Here is a 22,509-nt window from a genome sequence, read left to right as displayed (position 1 = left end):
GAGAGTGAACTGCCTGTCAGAAATCATAGCACGTCAGCTGTCTTAACCGCGGCTTGTGTACTGCATCATCACTGTGTCTGTCACGCGACTCTGTTGCCCTTTCGGGCTTGAACTGATGGTAAAACTAACGACATTATTAACTTACTTTGAAAGCTGCAGCGATTATGGTAAGGGGCGTTACATTTCCGACGCGTGCTTGTGGTGTTCGGCCAATCACAATGCAGCTGGCCAATCAGCGCAGACTGCGTTTGTCAAAGGAGGGGGCTTTGTTGAAAATGACATGTTTGAGAGAGGCGGGGCAAAGAGGGCCTACAATAATGTACAGTATTTGAAAAATAAGGTGTTTTTTCAACATTAAAGCATGTCAAGATATTCTGTTACACCAAATACACAAAATAATGATCTTTAAAATAGCATCATATGACCCCTTTAATGTTTAAAGCTGTTTGAAGCTGCTAGTTTGTTAGGCTCACATCTCTGATACCCTACATATACAATATAACTGTTTTAGGCAAGGTCCACTCTGTCAGATTCTTTTGCCATTTTCAGTGCTTTTTACTATAAAAGACTTTTTAAAAATGCCTTCTTTAATGCAGCTGTGTGTGTCTATGTATGTATGTGTATATACAGTGAGGCAAAAAAGTATTTAGTCAGCCACCAATTGTGCAAGTTCTCCCACTTAAAAAGATGAGAGAGAGGGCAAGATGTCTATAGTCTTATCTTATTTAGTTTATTGGGGTGTTTGTATGACGTGTATAATAGTTTAAAACAATATGTACTGTAAAAACAGAAATGCTACCCACATCCAACACTACATTTAACATCTAATAAATGGAGACTTGTGAATCTTATTAATCTCTTCTGCCATGTCTCTGACTGATGTTCTCTGACAATATAGCTATCATCTCATGTGATTTCCCTGCTGACACAAAAACACAAGCTAAATGGCACTGAATGCAGGTGATCTAGGAAGACCTGGCTTGATTGCGTTCATACATTTAAAATCTGCTGTGACAGCTTCTGCCTTACATACTTTCTCCAAATGAAAATGTCTTGAGGTTATCATGTCATAAAGACTGAACTGAAAGCTACAATAACTCTATTGCACATGTTTATTGCGTTTCTCTCTTCTCCTCTGGTTCAGGTGGTCCTCTGACCGTCACTGATGCTAATCTAGCCCTCGGCCGCCTGCTGCCTACTTTCTTCCCAAAAATCTTTGGCCCTGGAGAAAATGAGCCTCTCTCAACTGAGGAAACCATGAAGCATTTCCGCACTCTCACAAAAGAAATTAATCAATACCTCTCAACTAACCAATTATCGAGTAGTGCTGCAGAAGGACACCATTCAGAAATGAGTGTAGAAGATGTTGCCATGGGCTTCATCAATGTGGCTAATGAGGCCATGTGCCGGCCAATCAGAGCACTTACACAGGTACAGCACCCTATTTAGTCATTTTCAGTTTGTATAGCTTACATAAGAGAATAGGTGTAGTCTTTTAATCTTTCAGCAGGATTTTCCAACCTGGGGTGTGTTTCCCAAAAGCATTATTAGCTAACTATGGTCATTAATTCCGGTAAACTCTATTGTTAACGATGGAACTTGCAACCATAGATGCTTTTGGGAAATGCACCCCAGGTTGTTGTAACAAAAATATATACAACTTTTTTTTACATGTAGTGCAAATTACCAAAAAAATCAGTTTGTACAAAATAAACTCGAACTTATCTAGGTCGTGCAAACCAAAAAAAGTGATGTCTGGATGGGATATTTGCACAGTATTTGTTTTTTTTTAATCAATTTCATTTGAACCATCAAAATATGAGCAGTATATTATATTGGAAAGAAGAAAACACTGAACTTAAGGTATTTAACTGAGAAAGTTGTTTGCATGCTTTATTTCCAATCATGAAATAATGCCTTACAAAGCTTCCTTAAATTCTTTCCAGAATTGAGATTAATTCAACAGCTTTGATTCAAGTGGATTAAGGAATGCCTTTGCTGTGCACCTTCACTGTGTGCGTGGTTTGTTTGGGATAGTTGTTGCGTTATACCTGACCATTACAACAACAGGGACATTGCATTCTAAATATAGGGCTCTATGTGGGCCAGTCAAGTTCTTCCACACCAAACTCATACAACCATGTCTTTATGAACATTGCTTTGCACACTGGGGCACAGTCGTGCTGGAATAGAAAATGGCTTTCCCCCCCAAATTTTTTTTTTTTCCTTCCCACAAATTTGGAAGCATTGTCCAATATGTCTTGGTATGATGAAGCATCAAGTTTTCCATTCACTGGAAGTAAGGGACCTATCCAAACTGCTTTTTAAAAAAAAACAGCTCTATACCATTATCCCTCCTTCACCCAACTTTACAGTTGGCACAATGCAGTCAGATAAGTAACGTTCTCCTGGTATTTGCCAAAAACAGACTCACCCAGTAGACTGCCAAACAGAGAAGCATAATTCATCACTCCTCATAACTCTTGTCCTCTGTCCAGTCCAGTGGAAGCATGCTTTACACCACTCTATTTGATGCTTGACATTGTACTTGGTGGTGTGAGGCTTGCATGCAGATGCACTGATCTTAGTAGATTACATTTAACATTATGGATCACCAGAACATCACCAGAAATGGACCTGTGTGTGAAGTACGTTCACGCCAACATCAAATCAGATTTGACTTGTTGAATAACGTCTCTCTCTTAACAGGCTAAAGGCCATGATACATCTGAGCATGTGCTGGCATGTTTTGGAGGAGCTGGTGGTCAACATGCCTGTGCCATTGCAAGAGCCTTAGGCATGAAGACTGTCTTCATACACAAGTATGTCTGTATGTTTATGCATGTGCGTTATCAGTGTGTTTTATTCTGTTCAAACAAATCAAGCAAACTGCTTGACTGAGGACCAAATAGAGTATGAGTGACAACTATTTCCTCACTGTTTAATATGTTCTGGAATCCAGGTTTTCCTTAACATGTTTACCACTTACTCTGCACTCACTGGAAAAGACAATCCTGGTGTGAGAGAAAACTAATTAGAACTTTCCTGCAGCTCAAATAACCCCTAGGGGGTTCAATTCCCAGGGAATGCATGGACTGATGAGATGTAATGTAAGTTGTGGGAATATTATTACCATATGGATGGGAATTAAATTACCAGATGAGCAAAAAACAGTAGATAATTCACGTTCCTGATTTGGATGACAATAAAATGGAGTAAATACAGGAATTATACATCCCCGTGTTAAACAATTATTATCTGAATCGAATTTATGGAAAACTGTTATTACATTTTTTAGGTGAGGCCCACAATGATGATATTGTTCAGAAATTATTATTCAGAAATAAAACTTGATGCACACAGGCAACAGGACATCCTGAGTATTGAAGAAAAAATTCAACTGAAAACCTGTCATATCTAGGCAACTTTTTGATTAAGGAAGGTGAAAGTTAATTAATAGTCTGTGGTGGGAGGTTTTACATATACTAATATTGGCAGTTGGACAAAAAAAAATCAACAAAATTCAGTAGGCGATAAATTAATTTGTGAATGGCTGGTCAACAAACTTAAATTGTCTGCATAATGCTGTCTACCAAATTTTGTGGAAACTTACTTGGTGAACTTTAGGTTTTTTTTAATCATCCTAGGTCATCTGACTTGTATGAATTATCTGACTCTCATGGCAAAAAGTTGTAAAAAGGTTTTTAATTTTTCAAATCATTTCGATGTTTTTCAGATATAGGCTGATCAATCATTATGGGCCATATCTTGTGGCAGACGGAAAATCTCATTAGTTTTTGATGATGTGGGCACTATAACTTAAGACAATTATGAACTGTGCAACTGTGGTCAGAGAAGTTCTAATCTGATACCAAAATACTGTATTTACAACATGTTCTCCTCACATGTACTTGTACCCCAGTGACTGCTGCTTTTAGTTCATAATGCATTTAAAAATGAAATGCCTCATGGTTGCATTGGGAAGTGTTTATGAGCTGTTTAGAATAAGAACATTGTAATGAAGTGTTTGTTTCTGAACTGATTTGGTGACTTTACAATACAATTTTTTTTTTTATCCTTTCAGATACAGCGGAGTGCTGTCAGCATATGGTTTGGCTCTGGCTGATGTGGTGGAGGAGGTTCAGGAACCGTGTTCTCTAAAGTATGAAGTGGGCTCGTACTCTGAGCTGGACCGCAGGATAGAGCAACTGTCTCAACGCTGCGATCAAATACTGCACAAACGAGGCTTTAGCAGGTCACTCTCAAAGATGCAGCCACATTTCAAAGCATCTCTTTTTGCTTATCTATTGTGTCATTACCTTTGAACAAAAACAAATGATTATAAAGGCAGTAACTTAAGATTGTGATTGTGTCTGTATAGTTCTCAGATCAATATAGAAGTTTTCCTGCACCTGCGGTATGAGGGCACAGATTGCGCACTCATGATCACAGCCACAGGTCACCCCAGTAACGCCCACTCCTGCATGTCTGGAGACTTCAGAACAGCCTTCACTAAACGGTACTGCTATTTCCACTGTGAATGGTCAAAATGGCTTGTTGTTTTCTCCTCTGCCTCTCAGTCTTTCTCTTTCTACATTAGATATCTGAAAGAGTTTGGCTTCACCATCACTGATCGGCCTATCATGGTGGATGATATCCGTGTACGCGGTTCTGGAAAGTCTGGAATTAGGTCAAAAGTGCAGCCCAAAGCAGGGCAGAAATCTCCAAGACCTATTAAGGTATTTAAACTAATGCAAACCTAATTATATACTTGCAGATTTTGGGAAGTCAAGGCATTACTCAAAGACAATGCCTTGACTTTACTGTTATTGGCTATGATGGAGTTTGACCAGTGTAGCTCTTTAAAGCACAGTTAGTGTTGGTAAGTAGGGGTACACTATAGCTGGTCACACAACGGAGGAGAAGTGTCATGACATGTCACGGCTAGGATAACTCAAAGGTATCACACAACAGACGCGTCATGTTCAGTTTAAGGTAGAGGTCTGCACGGGACTTTTTTTTAGTCCTACTCCCGCTAGGTTGTACAAACATTTTAGTTGCCTATTTGTTATTTTTATTCGTCTTGTCAAAATAGCCTACAAAATTTGTTTAACATTTTCTGTCAACACAATAGAAAAAGTGTCACAGAGAAAAAAAATTATAAATAAATACGACATCTGTCATTTTAAAATTATAAGCAAAATATGCACAACACTGTTGGCTAGTAGCCATTGAGAAATTAAATCACTTTTTAATCGAACAATTTAACATCCCTGAGAAGATGTCCCGATGTAGATTTAATGTCTCGATAAGAACGAGTAAAGCTTAGATATGCTGTTCTGAAAGGACGTCGGGAACAGGATATTGATAGACCGCCCGCTCCCATTCAAATGACACCAGAGTTACAGACCGCTACCATGTTTTATTCGGAAATTTAATCCCGCATTGCAAGAAATCTAGTCGGGTTTGCAGACCTCTAGTTCAAGGTGGCAGTCCAAAATGGTGAATCTAATCATTAAACAGGCAAAAATTTACTTCAAGAATGAGAAAAAGTGGCGTTAATAAATTTAAAGTTTGGAGTTTGAAAAAACTATGTAAAAAAAAAAACTGAGATGTATATTATTATAGCTCTCTATATGAAGCATATAGACTTTATTCAAGCCACAGAAAGACAAACATTTTACTGAAAAATGCACATTCTTCTAGCCTGTCATTATGTACATTAATAATGATTTAGGACAAATATATTTTAATTTAAAGGAAAACTATGCGAGTACGAGTAAATGGTTGGGCATCCTGGACAGACACCTCATGTCGGTGTCACCTTAACAGTCGTTTTACACGTGTTTGAGTTTTTTAATTTAAATTAAACCAAGGAAATATACAGAAATGTTATTGATTTTTTTTTTTGGACCCAGATGACCCAGTGTTACTTTGAGGACCGTTATCTGGACACCAGTGTGTATCTGTGGGAGGATCTTTCCTCTGATCACAGTATCCAGGGACCAGCCATCATTATTGATAAGAACAGGTGAGTGAGTTCTTGAAAGTTTCTAAATACAACAACATAGTCATTAGTGGTGATTTTCTCTAGGCATTTTGGAGATGTTGTCACAGTTCTTATGGATTTGGATAAAACAATCCTGCAGAGTTCAATGCAAACTGGAGACATTGAAGGAACTAATCAATAAAGAAACTATAGCCTACTGTAACTACAAAACAAAAAAAGGAAATGAAAGACCAACATTTCAGTATAAATGAAAACAAAACACAGAACGGGGAAAATGTGACAATAACTTAAAATTAAAATTAATCTTAAAATTTTTTATTTTGGTAAATAAACTAATGTGCCAAAGACTTTTGCACAGAACTGTATTTTTCACCTTCTTTGTTATGCTAGTTTTTGGCCCTTTTCAAGAGTGAAAAGGATAGGATTTTCAAATTGATGGTGGATATAAATGTTAATATGTCTCCTTTGGTGGTGTTTGTCAGCACAATTCTCGTGGAGCCGGCGTGTGTGGCTCATCTGACAGAGGATGGTGACGTGTGTATTGATGTCAGCACGGGAACACAGTGTGTGTTAGGAACTGAACTCAACGCCATCCAGTTGTCCATCTTCTCCCATCGCTTCATGAGCATTGCAGGTCTGATGGGACAGGAAAAAAATAATGATTGACTGAATAATGATTGTGTGGAATGGATAATCAGGGTTTTTGTGGCTTTTAAAAAGGTCCTAAAAAGTCTTAATTCGCCCTTCCACAAATTAAGGCCTGAAAAGATGTCAAACCCGAGCAGAAAATCTTAAATTCATAAAGTAATGTCATTAAGTTGCATGCATTGCAAAAATGTAGTATCTTCCTCAGTATTTTGTCTTTATGTAAAATGAGATCTTGAAAAATGTAACAAACATTCATTTTGATTAGTTTTACAGAAAACAATACTACTTAGGTCATTTTGCCTCTCAGGTATCTAAAGAAGCTTTGTGGTTCCTCAAACACAGAGCAAATGGGTCGTGTGCTGCAGAGAACCTCCATCTCCACAAATATAAAGGAACGACTGGATTTCTCCTGTGCTGTGTTTGGTCCTGATGGAGGTTTGGTGTCTAATGCTCCTCACATCCCTGTTCATCTAGGAGCGATGCAGGAGACTGTGCAGTTCCAGGTACACAAACACACAAATATACTACAAATTAAAATTCTTGATTGTTTTTCATTCAGAAACATTCATTTTCTGTGGCTGCATGGCTGTCAAAGGTTTCAGGTTTGACTAAAGTACAGTTAAATATTGTTACGCATTATATTCAATACTGTAATATGTCAATATGCAAAATAATATAGGCACTGTGTGTGTTTGTGCAAGAAAAAAATATTACAATCACAAAAATTAAATTATTGAAAAAAATACAGCTTTTTTTAATAGTAATTTGAAATGTGTAATAAAATCCGTTTCAGGCACAAACACAAAGTCTTGTATAAATAATTCATATCCATTGACTATAACTTGCTGAGCTCAATTATCTAACCAATTATCTAATTCCAGAGCTCATTATGTCATTATGAGCACTTAAAAAAAAAATTCAAACAGTTTTAACTATAGCACATTGCAAAAATAATACTAATCTGTTTGTCATATCATGTTGTGATACCTAAATTCACTTTATACAAAAGTGTTTTACATTTTTGTTACTTATCTGGTCTTACTCTGATTGTGATTAATAGTCTGACCAGGTATAAGATGAGATAAACACTTTAAATAGGTTGCTATAATTAAGTAAAAATTATGAACAGCTTATAAAAAGGAAGGGAAAAAAAGATTGATTTTAGCCCATTACCCAATTCCTGCTGGCTCATTCATTGTGTTCATGTCTGAATCTGTAACAGAAAAATGTCACAAAAAATAATAGAGAAAAAAATAGAAGAGACTATTTTATTGTTAAACCTTGTGAAAGAATGTATCCACAAGTAATTCAGACATGAGAAGAGAAAATTTCCTATTGACATTTTGGATTATACCTGTGAATTTACACAATTTACTTACATTTTGTAAACCTTTGTACCCTTGTAAAACAGTTATGTATTGTGTGTGTATACATACATAAATAACTTTATATTCAATGACACCTAAAAAAAAATGACGCCTACATTTTCTGTCCGATTGCATTTTTTCAGTTTAAAATTGGTTTAAATGCATAAAAAAAATGCCATATACAAGAAGTACCTCTCCCACATATGTACCAACTTTAACTTTTCAAAAAAATTAGTTCTTTGTAAATTTTCTTGTATTCAAAGTGTCAAAACATCATGTGGTGCGACCGTCCGGCCATAACTGTTGGTTTGGAATCATCTTTGAAATTACCCTAAATTTATTCAGATGAATTTTCTGCACTATTTGGCATGATTTCCAGTGTTTTGTAATCCTGTATAAAATTGCAAAGCATTTGTATTCATATTTCCATCATAATATTCAAACAAACTTTGTCCGATAATCTCCATTTTATGAAATATCATGTGGTGCGACCATCAAGAAAGTACCATTTTGGTACTTTTATGTTGAAATCCATTCAAAGATAGGGCGTTGCATCATATAACAATTTGCCAAGGACCCATAGAAGCATCAAGCAGGTTTGTAACTCTTTCAAATTTGGAAAAAAATTACCTTTTTAATGGCTGGTATGTAGATACCACATTTGGATATCATGTGGAATGACCTCAAAAAGGAAAAAAAGAATGAATATTAAGTTATTTCTACAAGCATTTATTTTTATTAGAAATTTCATAGTGACCTTTCATGAGAAGCTAGCTTGTTTTGTTTAGGTGGCTAATTCTCTGCTTGTAAATTTTGACTGAATTTGAAAATATCATGTGGTGCGACCACTGCAGAGTGTTTTCCATTATAGATATATGTCCCAGATTCACAGTTTTTGTGCTTTTATATTCAATTAACGGTTTATATTCACAAAATACTTTAATATCATTTGGAATAGATTTTTATGCAATTTGGGTCATTTAGGGCAGTTCGTTTAATCTTTGTGCAATATGAGAAAAAACACAAAAAATAATAATTTAGAGCATCTAATTTTTGTTTGGTAATTATGCATTTATTAGTAATTTATTATATGTTTATTAATAACTATTTTAATCTATTTTACCAGATTCCACTGCCAAGCAAAGTAAAATAAACGCTCACCATAGGCAGCATGTTAATTTTGACCCTGCAGTCAAGCACAAACTCCAGATGTAATTTTCTGCTGTAAGAAAGATGTTTATGATTTCATCTCAGAACCTGAGCCAGCAACCTTCCGCTACTCTAAATTGACCCTTCGCAAAGACCCACCCTTAGTTACTGTTGTTACGTCAGACAAACCATTGCACTTTTATGCCACACATCATGTTCTCATACAGTTAAAAATACATCACGGAGCAAAGAAGACACTGACAACATGCCGACATATAAGACAGAGCAGGTTACTTTCGGTATTAAACAAAGTCTCAGAGTTCAAATTTAGTCATTTTTTTAAAGAAATGCAAACAACAAATACTGTTTTGTCAATTAGGCAGCCAAAGTTTAGAAACAACTTGGTCTAAAAAACGACTGCAGTTAATGCCATATGCTGAAATTTCCATACATATTTCTTTAAATAGATTTTTAATGATGTAAGGTCTTTGTGTCATTTGGAGCGACCAGTAATAGCAATAACTTAATTAAATTAAAAATAAATGATCTACTTTCTGTGGCTGAAATATGAATCACTGCTATAGTATGCTTAAGTGAATGGTATTTTTAAAATATTTTTATCAGTTTTATGCAATTTACAGAAAAAATAAGTCTGCTAACTACAATTAAGAAGGCAACTCTGAAATTATAGAACAAAAATATGAGACCATTATTTACAAAAACTCAAAAGAAATGCAAATACTTGGTTTCTAAGCACTTTATTTACTGAGAACATCTAAAAAATGTTAAGGTAATTAATTAATATTAATATAAATCATGGTCGCACCACATGACATTTTTTAAGGCTACGGCTGATTCATCTAGATGAAAAAACACAAAAATCACTTAATCAAAAATTTTTATATGAATGTATGTGTGCACAACCTTCTTAATGTCTTAAAGTTATCTGTGTATGTAAACATAAAGGATTAGAATCCGTGCAGATGCAGGAAATAACACAATCACTCTCTGTCCACCTCTCTCTCTCTCACACACACACACACATCAGTCTGAGCTGTACCTGATTAAGATGCTTAATCTGTATTGAAAACCAAATAATATGTATCAAGAAAACTCTTGTAAATGTGATAACCATGGTACAAGTGGAATGATTGACCCACTGAGCTGTTAAAAATTAATGCACATTTAAGATATTATAATTTCTTAGCTTTGCATTACCAATTTTTGTTAATTGTTACATATACACAACCTAACATACTGTGGAATGATGTAGATTGACAAAAGAAAACCAAGAGTTCCCAGATAGCACACATCTTTTCAGTCAATCTTAGAATATGATTTTGACATTTTGAATTTGAATGTATCAGAATCTGAATAATGCTGCACTTTTTAACAGATGTGTGTGCTTAGAGATGTATTTTGAATAAACAAATAACAAAATTAAAGAACTGTAAAGAAGGAATCAAAAGTTTTGTAACGAAGTTTGAGAAAGGTTCTTTTGATGTCTTTTAGATAAAGGCAGCAGGAGGCAGCATGCAGGAGGGAGATGTGATTCTCAGTAATCATCCATGTGCGGGTGGCAGTCATCTACCAGACCTCACAGTCATCACTCCTGTAGGTCAATCATGATGAGTTTTCAGCAGTTTCATCTTACATGATCCACAAAGGCTATCATAAAAATGTTTGACTTGTTTCTCACCCCAAAATTGAAAATGAAGCTTTGTTGCTAATTACTGTAATGTATCTTTATATATATATATATATATATATATATATTTCATTACTGTGATACACTTATTCAATGTAGCAAACATAATTTTATACAATACAGGTATTAAAATTAGCTTAATGTTTTTGAAAGAAGTCTTTTATACTCACCAAGGCTGTTCATTTTTTTATATTATATATTTCTACTAAATGTTTTTTGTGGAAACCGTGATACACTACCATTTAAAAGTTTGGGGTAAGTAAGATTTTTTTATATTCAAGGACATTTTAAAATGATGAAAAGTGACCGTAAAAACTATTTCCAAAAAAAAACAAATTTTCAACACTGATAAAAATAAGAACCATTATAATATTTGAGCACCAATAATAATTGATAAATGTATTATTATTATTATTATTATTGTATTGGTATTATTAAGAAGTCTCATGTGACAAGACTGAATTAATAGCTGCTCAAAAAAAACAGCTAACCATCACAGGAATAAATCATATTTTTAAATATATTACACTAATTTTTTTCACTAATATCGGAACCTTCATGTCATTTTTCAAAACTCTAGACAAATAATTCACAACGATGATAAAAATGCTAATTTTTAAAATTGCTTAACACTTTTTCCAAATGCTTGGATACAATACACACAAACCAAAGATCATCTGTTCATTGAACTTAAACCACCGGTTCAAATTGACAAAAGTTAACATCAAAATATTGCTATTTCAAAATGCAACCCACACATTCCATCTGAGTTGAGTATCTATTCATTTCATTACAATGATCTAACCATCAATTAATACAACTGCTTAAAATGCTAAGTAACTGTTGCATTACACTTGATACATAGTTTTTATGGAAAATTATGAACAATATTACATGTTTAGATTATGAAAGTGAAGCAGAGTATGAGGACTGAGTATGTTCAGGTATGATCAATTTCAAGATGCCTGTTGTTGGGAGAAAATCCCCCCCAAAATCTATATCATTGTTATCAGTATTTGTTTTTCCTACAGTAAATGTCTTTTTAGAGGGTGGTAGAGCTGGATGCTGATGAAAACCATTCAGATTTTTGGATGAGGCAGGCTTTAACCCGGTCATGACATGGAGGAGAGGTTGAGAGGGGGGCCTGACCACCCCCCACTGAATGTAAAATCATTGCAAAGGGCCCAGAATTCCTAGCAATGGCACTGAGTGCATTCATTGTTTCAGACCCATCCACAGTTTATCACCTTGTATTTACCCCCATACTCCTAAACTCGACTGAGGAATTTTTCTCCACATGGAGGTGGAAGGTTTACAATAGGCACCCTCACAAACAAGTCACTCTTCTCTAGGCCATGGATGATTCGTGCAATGACATCACAGGAGACCAATGTCAGGCCTGGATTTGCCATGCCAGAAGATTTTTTCCAAGATGTTTAGCTTATGAAAACATCCATTGTGATGTGGATGAGAACCTGTGGCCAAATCCACAAGACAGGGTTGATGAAAACTTAGAAGCACAGTGAGGAACACTCCACTGTACTGTAGTATTTTCTTATATACATTTTTCTCATCTAAATTTTTTTGAAAAACCTATGTTGTGACTTGATTATTTCATCAATAATTTTCAGATTTTGTTCAATGATTCCAGTGTCTGTACTTGTAATATATGAATGTGTAGAACCATAATGAAAGCTGCATCACGCGTTTTGTACAAATGTTTAATGATTGTACTAAAAACTACACAGTGAAACTATGGGTATCTTGTGTGTGGTTGGTCTAAAGTAATGTTCCTATGATATTTCATGATAAATTAGTTATTTGAACCAATAATTCTGCGAATGCAAGGTTACTTTAAAGATATGAATGCAACATGCAAAGTTTTGAACATTCAATAACCTGTTACAAATAATGATTTTTTTTTAAGTTTTATGTTTAGAGTTTTGAAAAATGACATCAAGGTTCTGAAATTGGTGACAAAATAATTGTAAAAAAAACTGTAAAACCGAAAACAGTAATAATATTTCATGATATTACTGTTTTTACTGGATAAATGAAGCATTTGTAAGCATTAGAGACTTTCAAAAATAATAAAAATCTTTATGAATCTAAATTTTTCATAGTGTGGATGCAGAAATGCCAATGCAAAAAGTCAAAATGATCTTAACAATATGCTTAATTTTCCTTAACAAAACTGTTGATTTTCCAGGACAAGACTTGTTGAGATTTGCTCTGTGTTATGCAGGTGTTTGGTGATGGCATGCATGCGCCGGTGTTCTTTGTGGCCAGCAGGGGGCATCATGCTGATATAGGAGGCATCACTCCAGGCTCTATGCCCCCCCACTCCACCTGTCTACAACAGGAGGGCGCCGTCTTCACTTCCTTCAAACTGGTCACCAGTGGAGTTTTTCAGGAGAAAGGTTAGAAGAGATATCAATCAGGTTGAAGTCAGTGTAACAAATACCAGGGTATTTCCATGGTCAGTCTATACAAGATTGATGGTGTTTGTTTTGTTTTTTCTGTCATTATTCATAGTCATCTTTATATCCACCAGCTGTAACAGAAGCGCTCATGGCACCCGCTCAATATCCAGGATGCTCTGGAACACGCAATCTCCGTGACAATCTGTCAGACCTTCGGGCACAGGTAGCAGCCAATCAGAGGGGTTGTCAGCTGGTGGGGGAGTTGATTGCCAGCTACGGACTGGAAGTCATCCAGGCATACATGGGATACATTCAGGTGTGTACATTTGTCTGATGTATTAAATATAGCTAATGATAATCTCAGTTTGAAGTTTATGTCAGGGTATGGTTTATGTTAGCTTAAAGTTCCCTGTGTATATTTAGAGTAACGCAGAGCTTGCGGTTCGAGACATGCTGAAAGATTTCGCCCGTCGGCAGCGACAACAGGAAGCGGGCTCTCTTGAGGTTGAAGCAGAAGATCAAATGGATGACGGGACACCGATCAGATTGAAGGTCCAGATTGATGAACAGCAAGTAGGAGATCATTTGTACTTTTGCAGATTCTAATCAGTTTCTGAATTAGAACTTCGTAAAACTGTTTTTGCATTTTGATCATTCATCCCCTCCAGGTTTCATACTGAATATAATATTGAGAATATTGAATATTCTCATTTATTATCGCATTCTGCTATATGTATGTATATGAATGTAAAACTCTGCAAACAGTACAAACTGCTGTATTTAAGTGCTAAAATGACAGTAAAAAGAGCAGTGCAGTACATTGTTGATCAGCGCCTCTGTCCATCTGTGTCTGTCTGCAGGGCAGTGCAGTGTTTGATTTTACCGGCACAGGGACAGAAGTGTGGGGTAACTGTAATGCCCCTCGTGCTATCACCCTCTCTGCCCTCATATACTGCCTGAGATGCATGGTGGGCCAGGACGTCCCCCTCAACCAGGTGACACACATACACACATTTTGGTGGATTATGCTTCTCACAGTAAAGGTTGTTAAATGAATGGTTCACCTAAAAATGAAAATTATGTCATTATTTACTCACCTTTGTTCTTTGAATCTTTGTTTAGCTGAACACAAAAGAAGATATTTTGAAAAATGTGGGTAACCAACCAGGTGCTGGTCCCCATTGACTTCCATAGTATAGACAATGCGGAAGTTATGGAAGTTATTGGGTTACCAGCAACTGTTTGGTTACCTACATTCTTCAAAATATCTCCTTCTGTTCAGCAGAAGAAAGAAATTAGTTAGGAGACTAAACAGAAGAGAGTAGCGAGTGAGTGTTTTAAGAGAGAAACAAGAGATTGCATGTGCAGTAATACTTTTGTAATAAAAATTTTGATAGATGGATAGAATCTCCAATTTTTACAAGAAAAAAGAGAACAGTGCTTAGACAAACAAGGAACCTGTAAGAGACACTGAGAGCGGGAAGAGAGAGACCTTTAAACAGAGGACAAGTAACTTGAACTGCAGGTTAATAATAATTTCTAATAATGCACCACTATGGAATTTCAGGGCCGATTCTAATAACCGATTATTTTATTTTTGACTTTTAATTATTTAAAATGGATTACGGATGTAATGCTGTAGGGCTGGGCGGTATGAAGGTATATATCATTACTGTGTTATAAAATGTCAACCGTAACAGATTTTTTAAATTCTGTGTATACTGTGATATGTAAATAAGTGGGCGTGGTTAACTCGCATGCTGCGTGCATGAGACCGAGATGCTGCCATTTGTCTGGAGGAAGACGAACGAATAGATCAGGAGGATCCACGAAGGATTAAATTTTCTAAAGGGTTGTTAATAGCGTGATATTGTCGGAACAAAGGTGCAGCAATCAACCGCGAGAGCATTGCAGCTCAGTTTAGAGGAGTGCACAGGCTCACAACGGAGAAAGCATTACGAATCAAGCTTACTTGACTACAACAGTTCATATATCTATGTCGTAACGAATAGAATTAACAGTAAAAGGATAGTTCAGCCAAAAATGAAAATCCTGTCATTAATTACTCACCCTCATTTTGTTCCAAACCCGTAAGACCTTAGTTCATCTTTGGAACACAAATTAAGATATTTTAGATGAAATCCGAGAGCTTTCTGATCCTCCATAGACTTTTACGAAGCTATGAGAATACTTTTTGTTGGCAAAGAAAACAAAAATAACAATTTTATTCAACCATTCTTGTCAGGCGCCATTTTGGAGAGTACCATGACACATGTGCATGTTTTCCTGCACGTAAACAATGCACGTGCGTGGCTGACCTATAACACACATACGCTGCACCTTGTTTACATACAGAGGAAAGCATGCGCATGCGTCATGATACTCTCCATAATGGAGGCAGAGGGTGACTCGTGGGAGACAAACCCTACAAAATCCTACAAATCCTACAAAATTAAAAGGATTTAAATGGAATTTATTATAAATAGAATATATCAATATAAAATATTTAGATATTAGAAACTGATTGAAGTAAAACAATAACGAGATTTTAAAAAGAACACCTTATTTAAAGTTTATTTACACATGCAAGTTGCATTTAATACAGTGGTGTGAAAAAGTGTTGGCCCCTTCCTTATTTCTTATTTTTTTGCATGTTTGTCACACTTTAATGTTTCAGATCATCAAAAGTAAGTTGGGGCAGGTAATCTAAAAGTTGAGTGTGTTTTTACAAAATAAATAATTTACCAAAAAAAATAAAACAATGTTAAGTACTTTTCATTTCTAAAGTATTTGAGGTCTTTTTTTTATATAAAGCCCTTTTTGTCGATTTTCAGAATAATTACTTCAGACTATAAATAACTATATTTTGAAATATTGTTACCGAAAAATAAAACTAGTATACACCGTGTGCATAATTATTAGCCACGTTGATATTCTGATTATATTTTTTTCCAAGCACATTTGACCAATTCCAAACCACATCAATCTTAATAACTACTGATTTTGTATTTAATCATTTATGAGTGATATATAATTGTCCATGAAGGCTGGAAGTAAAAAAAACTCCTTATATTCAGGTGTGCAGAATTATTAGGCATGTTTTTTTACAGATAAAATTAGCCAAAAAAGAGGTTTAACTCAGACTGAAAAGTCAAAAATTATTAAATCCCCAAATTAAAAAATGTAATCCCCCCTGAAGTATTGTGAAATACATGAAGACTAATTTTTCATAGGCTTTATGCACAGATAAGTTTTGAGTGACTCTTGAAGGACCAGCACCATATCCTCTTGTACCACTGTTTGAAGAATTTATCTTCCAGAATCTGGCAGTAAGTTTTAGATGCTCATTTTTAGTCAATCCTGCAAGACAGACTTTTTTCAGAATAGGAGATGGAATAAAAATATGCTCCTAAAACTTACTGCCAGACTCTGGAAGATAAATTCTTCTAACAGTGGTACAAGAGGATGTGGTGCTGGTCTTTCAAGAGTCACTCTCAACTTATCTGTCCATAAAGCCTATAAAAAATTAGTCTTCATGTATTTCACAACACTTCAGCATGTTATTCTTATTAAGTAAGGGTAATTTTTTAGGATATTTTTACCCAAGCAAAGTCTCTGAGAACCTGACACATTGTACTTCTGGAGTCTCCAGGAAGGTTGCCGTTCTGGAAAATGCTGGCGCTGGAGACTAAATGGTTCCTGGTGGTTTTACACCTAATTCTTCACATTAATTTTGAATTCTTTTGCCGTTAACGTGTCTTTTCTTCTCCACCTGTTTTTTTCTGACCCCGCTGTCCAATGGTCATGTCTTAACTTTGTAATTTCTGTATTGCATTAGTTTTGAATATTTTTCATGGGGATTTAATAGTTTTTGACATCTCTTAGGTTGAGTTAAACCTCTTTTTTGGCTCATTTTATAAGTAAAAGAAAACATGCCTAATAATTCTGCACACCTGAATATAAGGAGTTTTTTTACTTCCAGCCTTCATGGACAATTATATATCACTCATAAATGATTAAATACAAAATCAGTAGTTATTAAGATTGATGTGGTTTGGAATTGGTCAAATGTGCTTGGAAAAAAAAAATCGGAATATCAACGTGCCTAATAATTATGCACACGGTGTATTAGTATACTAGTGTATATATATATTACAAATTAAATTAGTATTAATTGTATTGTGTCAGTTTATATGATTATTGCTATAGTGATGAATTGCTGTAAAAATTTCAAACAAATTTGATGCATATACTATCAATAAAATGTTTGGGGTCTGTGGGATTTTTTAATGTATTTGAAAGTCTCTTATGCTTATCCAAGGCTGTGGTTTTTTTAATAAAAGCTACAATGACACAATAATATTGTGAAATTTTTATTCACATATAAATCTCAATGCTCATACACAGAAGATCAAACATGCTTGCTTGGCACACATTTTTTCCACATAATTCTGCTCCACTTTTTGTTTACAAAGATTTTGTTTGACTAAATAAATATTCATACACACAGTTGTGTGAGTAGTTGACCTGTCATCTAAATGAACTCTTACCGATATATATTCATATAAAATCTTCATAGACAAATTCAAATAAATTGTTATTTGACAACAATCTCAATTCATTTTCTAGTTTAGTCACCGTTTCAGTTTTAAATGACAAATATTCCAAATATCTTCACACAATTGGAATATGCATGATAGGTTAGAATCAGGGCTGTCCAAACTCGGTCCTGGAGGGCCGGTGTCCTCCAACTTGCCTCAGCACACCTGACTGGAAGTTTCTATGCTTAGTAAGAGCTTGATTAGCTGGTTCAGGTGTGTTTAATTAGGGTTGGAGCTAAACTCTGCAGGACACCGGCCCTCCAGGACCGAGTTTGGACAGCCTTGGGTTAGATTTTTTAAGGTGTCCTAGTTACAGTGTTATTACAAAAAAAGTACAGAGTAATATTAATATTAACAACATGTGCTTACTATAGGGTCAGTGTTATGATTTGATTAGGGTTTACTGCTGTTACTGAAGTAAGTAGATGTAACCTATAACAAGGACACTAAAATAAAATGTTATTACATTTTTATGAAGATAATTAGCAGGAAAGATTTTGTGTGTGATGAAGTGTTTTGTGTTTCAGGGCTGTCTGGCCCCTGTTAAAGTCATCATTCCCCCCGGCTCGATCCTGCAGCCGTCTCAGAATGCTGCAGTAGTGGGCGGTAATGTGCTGACCTCACAGAGAGTGGTGGATGTCATCTTCAAAGCTTTCCAAGTGTGTGCTGCATCACAGGTGTGTCATATCTGTCAGAATGATCTCTTTCAATGAAATCTCCTTGTGCTGCAAAAATCCAGTTCTGGTTTTAAGAGCACGTGGTTTTATCTGAGTCGGGTCAAATTAAATTTGTTTACCATGTTTTCACACATTGTTTCAATACAGCTTTGCAGAAAATCATGATTTTAATGTTCTTAATATCTAAATGCAACTACTCTTTTATAGTTTTATTTGGCAGATTAGAGTTGAGCGATAATATGATTTACATTTTACAACAATACAAGCAGTCAAGCAGCTGAGATATGCTATATAGTATGTATCACCTTTCACAAGTGTACTATATGTATGTGGTTCAAGTTCAACCTAGTTGTATATCCAAATTTATATAAAGAGCTAGACAATATTATCATTTAATTTTGGGACAAAATAAAAAAAAAAAATTTTTTTAATATCTTTTAATATATAGCTGAGTGATAATATAGTTAGCATTTTTTTACAATATAAGAATCAACCAGTTGAGATTTTCTGTGTATAGTACATACTACATACTACTCTGTGTATCCAGGTTGAGGCTGAATATACTTATAGCAGTTAATTAGTTAGTTATTAATTAATTATAGTAGCTTAATTAGTTATGAATTATTAATTAGTTGATGAATTTGAGTTACTAATTAGTTATGTGGTGATATTGAGAATTATAAAATCTGTGAAGTTTTGTGCAATTTATAACAGTTTGATTTAATGACAAGCCTAATTACTGTTTCTATATAAAAATTTGGTTTGTACGTATAAATGATGCAGTTAAATATTCCAATCATATTGGCAACCCTTAAGCAGTTTAACTGAGGAGTTAATTGAAAGTATTCATTGCATGATACTCAAAAATAACACATTATACATACTACATAATATCTTTAGTACCCTAGTCAGTGTGCACCTTTGACAAGGAACGAAAAACTCTTATTTGTGTAAATTTAGATGCTGTTTATGATCATACATTTTGCATTCTCTAATATTTTTTTTTAAGGGTTGCATGAACAACATTTCGTTCGGCAGTGAGAAAAGTGGTTACTATGAGACGGTTGCCGGGGGTGCGGGAGCAGGGCCAACCTGGAAGGGGCGCAGCGGAGTTCACACTCACATGACAAACACTCGCATCACTGACCCTGAGATCCTGGAGAGCAGGTCTGACTATATTACAGCATTATAGAAATGTTCCATTCATTCATAATGTGGAAGAGATTGTTGAAGTTGAGTTGCTGTCTCAGGTATCCAGTGATTCTTGAGCAGTTTTCCCTGCGGCCCGGTTCCGGAGGGGCAGGTCTGTACCACGGCGGTGATGGTGTGATCCGGAAACTTCGATTTCGTAGTCCAGTGGTTCTGTCGGTATTAATGGAGAGGCGTTCTACACAGCCCTATGGCCTACACGGTACCTTCATCACAGTATATTTATATACTTCCATATACTGTATGTGCTTCCGTATACATACACACATGTATATAATTCTTGCTTCATTTAGGAGGTAAAAATGGAGCACCTGGGCTGAATTTGTTTCATAAAACGGATGGCAGAGTTTTAAATTTAGGGGCCAAGAATACCATCAGCCTGGATCCTGGGGTAAGACAAACAGTGTTTTTGCATACTTGTAAATACAATCAAATCAATAATACCTTTTTTAAAACGAGATGAAAACAGTCATATCTACTAGAAGGAATAAAAAAAGTATCACAATTGTGACATTTTTTACGAGAGAAACGGAGAATTGCAAGATATTAACTTAAAATTGAAGAAAAAGAAAAAAAAATCTGTATTCTTTATATCTCACAATTCTGACTTTTTCTCAGAATTGCCGCAATAAATCTCAGAATTGTTAGATAATAAGCAGCAATTATCTTTTTTTTATTTCTTTATTCCATTATGGAAATGGTCTTGAATACATATCAGTGTTCAGGAAAAAGCTCTTTTATTCTACATAAGGATGATCCACCCTTTAATGATCACATCTATATCTCTCTCTCTTCAAACGTCTTTGTTGTTTTCGAATGATTTTGTGTTAGGGGAGTTATTGACTATAGAATTTTCATTCAAATGGACTGACGTGTGGCATACATGACAGGACATGTTCAGTCTGTTCACCCCTGGGGGAGGTGGATATGGAAGTGCGGATGAACAGGATGGAGACTATCAGCTTCCTTCTAAACGCCGTTGCCTGTAGGAGCTACAGAACACAGTTTAAGAAGAGGAAACAAAAGGAACAAAGCACTGGCAATACACTCTAAAAAATGCTGGGTTTAATACAACCCAGTGCTGGGTCAAATAAGGACAAACCCAGCAATTGGGTTGTTTTGACCTAGCGGTTGGGTTACTACCCAGAAGGTTGGGTTAAACATTTAACCCAACCACTGGGTCAAAACAACCCAATTGCTGGGTTTGTCCCTATTTGACCCAGCATTTTTTAGAGTGTAGAAACCATTTCTGAAGACAGCTGAAATAAAGTCTAATGAAACCTCTTATATTAAGTGTTTTTTTTTTTGTTCTGCTAAAGTATTTTAAAGGTTCGTTATATACTTAATGTACAGTAGTGACAGAATTAGTGATCTGTGTATTAATTCAATACAGTAAAATGTAATGCTGTTACCATGTACTGGATGGGTATCATTGATAGAGATCATAGTAATGGGTGTAAACACCTCTTTGGGATGTTTACCTGCCTAAAGCCCAATGGGCTACAGCATAACTGCTACATAAAACAATGGAGAATGGATATTTGCATCCATTGTATGGCATTTCCCATAAGCAGAATTTCAAATACAAAAATAGATGCAGGTTTTGTCCTCCATAGAATATTTGGAAATTCAGTTTAGCCTTATCGCTTACTGATTATGATTGTTAACGTTTTATAGATCTAAATATGCTTATATTTGTGTAACGCCTTTTGTATTTGTCAATTTCTCGTGAAGTGCAGATTGTTCCTCCATTTAGGCCTATATGTCTTCAAGCATATTTTGTAAAATAATAGTAGTCTAATGAATCGTGCTATAAATACTCGTCAATCGAGACCTCATGAATTAATATTAAGCCTATACTATTCATTAACAGACCTAACCACTCATTCATTTGTTTAGTTAGGCTATGTCATAAAGAAACTGGACTAAATGCATCGCAGTTTAATGATTGTGAAAGGTCATTTTGTTGTGCTTCAATTTTTGCACAGGGTGTTTCACAGAGAGGCTGATTTCAACTCCAATGCTGTTCAAATGTGAGCATGGTGATTTCCCCACCAAGTTGAAGTGACACTTAATTATATTGATAGACGATGTCAATTTTATAGGCTCATTCATTTAAACGTGTTATTTTTATAATGTTACTAGATGTTCATTGAAACTAAAATGTTAGTTACAATTATATAGGCTATGTCTGAACAGAGATAAGCATTTTCAGATGATATTGACAATCTTATTTTATTTGATTTATTTATTTATTTCACTGGTGTTGAAATACTTCTATAATCCGAGAAATAATAAGGAACAAAAGTACTGTCACACTTAATGAATACTTACTATTATATTTTAGGAGAAAAAAGGAACTCAACTGGATGTAAAACTTCACAATTTTTATAAAATGCTAATAGGCCTATCCTTCATATTCATTTTTTATTATTTCATACGTTACCTGAATCGAGCTAATGATATAGGCCTACCTACCTACTCAGTCTATAAAAAATAAGGTTCCAAAAAGGGCGTTTGCAGCGAGCCTAAGATGCTCATAGTTAGTAAAATAACCTTCTTTCTTTTTTTGTGTGTGTGAAGAACATTTTAAAAATCTAATGCACATTTTTTTTTCGCTATAAAGAACCCTTTTGTGAAATGGACGTTTCCGTGGATTTTTATAATATTTTAGTGACCGCAAGCTAAATACATCTATCAATATAAATGTAGTCTAT

The 22,509-nt window shown here is 35.2% G+C and overlaps 1 protein-coding gene across 2 annotated transcripts in view; it reads left to right on the top strand.

The window, feature by feature from the left end:
• oplah (5-oxoprolinase, ATP-hydrolysing) overlaps window positions 1-20,874 on the top strand; it is a 36,986-nt gene extending 16,112 nt beyond the window's left edge. For both annotated transcript variants that reach the window (XM_016233590.1, XM_016233589.1), the window contains exons 10-27: window positions 1,145-1,431; window positions 2,710-2,822; window positions 4,085-4,255; window positions 4,382-4,519; window positions 4,601-4,739; window positions 5,919-6,031; window positions 6,493-6,644; window positions 7,001-7,161; window positions 10,687-10,788; window positions 13,128-13,302; window positions 13,437-13,621; window positions 13,729-13,878; window positions 14,166-14,300; window positions 18,434-18,583; window positions 19,593-19,750; window positions 19,834-19,994; window positions 20,086-20,183; window positions 20,683-20,874. In XM_016233590.1, the coding sequence (XP_016089076.1) occupies window positions 1,145-1,431; window positions 2,710-2,822; window positions 4,085-4,255; window positions 4,382-4,519; window positions 4,601-4,739; window positions 5,919-6,031; window positions 6,493-6,644; window positions 7,001-7,161; window positions 10,687-10,788; window positions 13,128-13,302; window positions 13,437-13,621; window positions 13,729-13,878; window positions 14,166-14,300; window positions 18,434-18,583; window positions 19,593-19,750; window positions 19,834-19,994; window positions 20,086-20,183; window positions 20,683-20,781 (2,687 nt within the window). In that variant the 3' untranslated portion in view covers window positions 20,782-20,874. The remainder of the gene's footprint in view (window positions 1-1,144; window positions 1,432-2,709; window positions 2,823-4,084; window positions 4,256-4,381; window positions 4,520-4,600; window positions 4,740-5,918; window positions 6,032-6,492; window positions 6,645-7,000; window positions 7,162-10,686; window positions 10,789-13,127; window positions 13,303-13,436; window positions 13,622-13,728; window positions 13,879-14,165; window positions 14,301-18,433; window positions 18,584-19,592; window positions 19,751-19,833; window positions 19,995-20,085; window positions 20,184-20,682) is intronic.
• The last annotated feature ends 1,635 nt before the right edge of the window (window positions 20,875-22,509 follow it).

Source organism: Sinocyclocheilus grahami, unplaced genomic scaffold, assembly GCF_001515645.1.
Source record: "Sinocyclocheilus grahami isolate Dianchi unplaced genomic scaffold, SAMN03320097.WGS_v1.1 scaffold435.1, whole genome shotgun sequence".
Taxonomy (NCBI): domain Eukaryota; kingdom Metazoa; phylum Chordata; class Actinopteri; order Cypriniformes; family Cyprinidae; genus Sinocyclocheilus; species Sinocyclocheilus grahami.
This window is presented reverse-complemented; position numbering and strand designations above follow the sequence as displayed.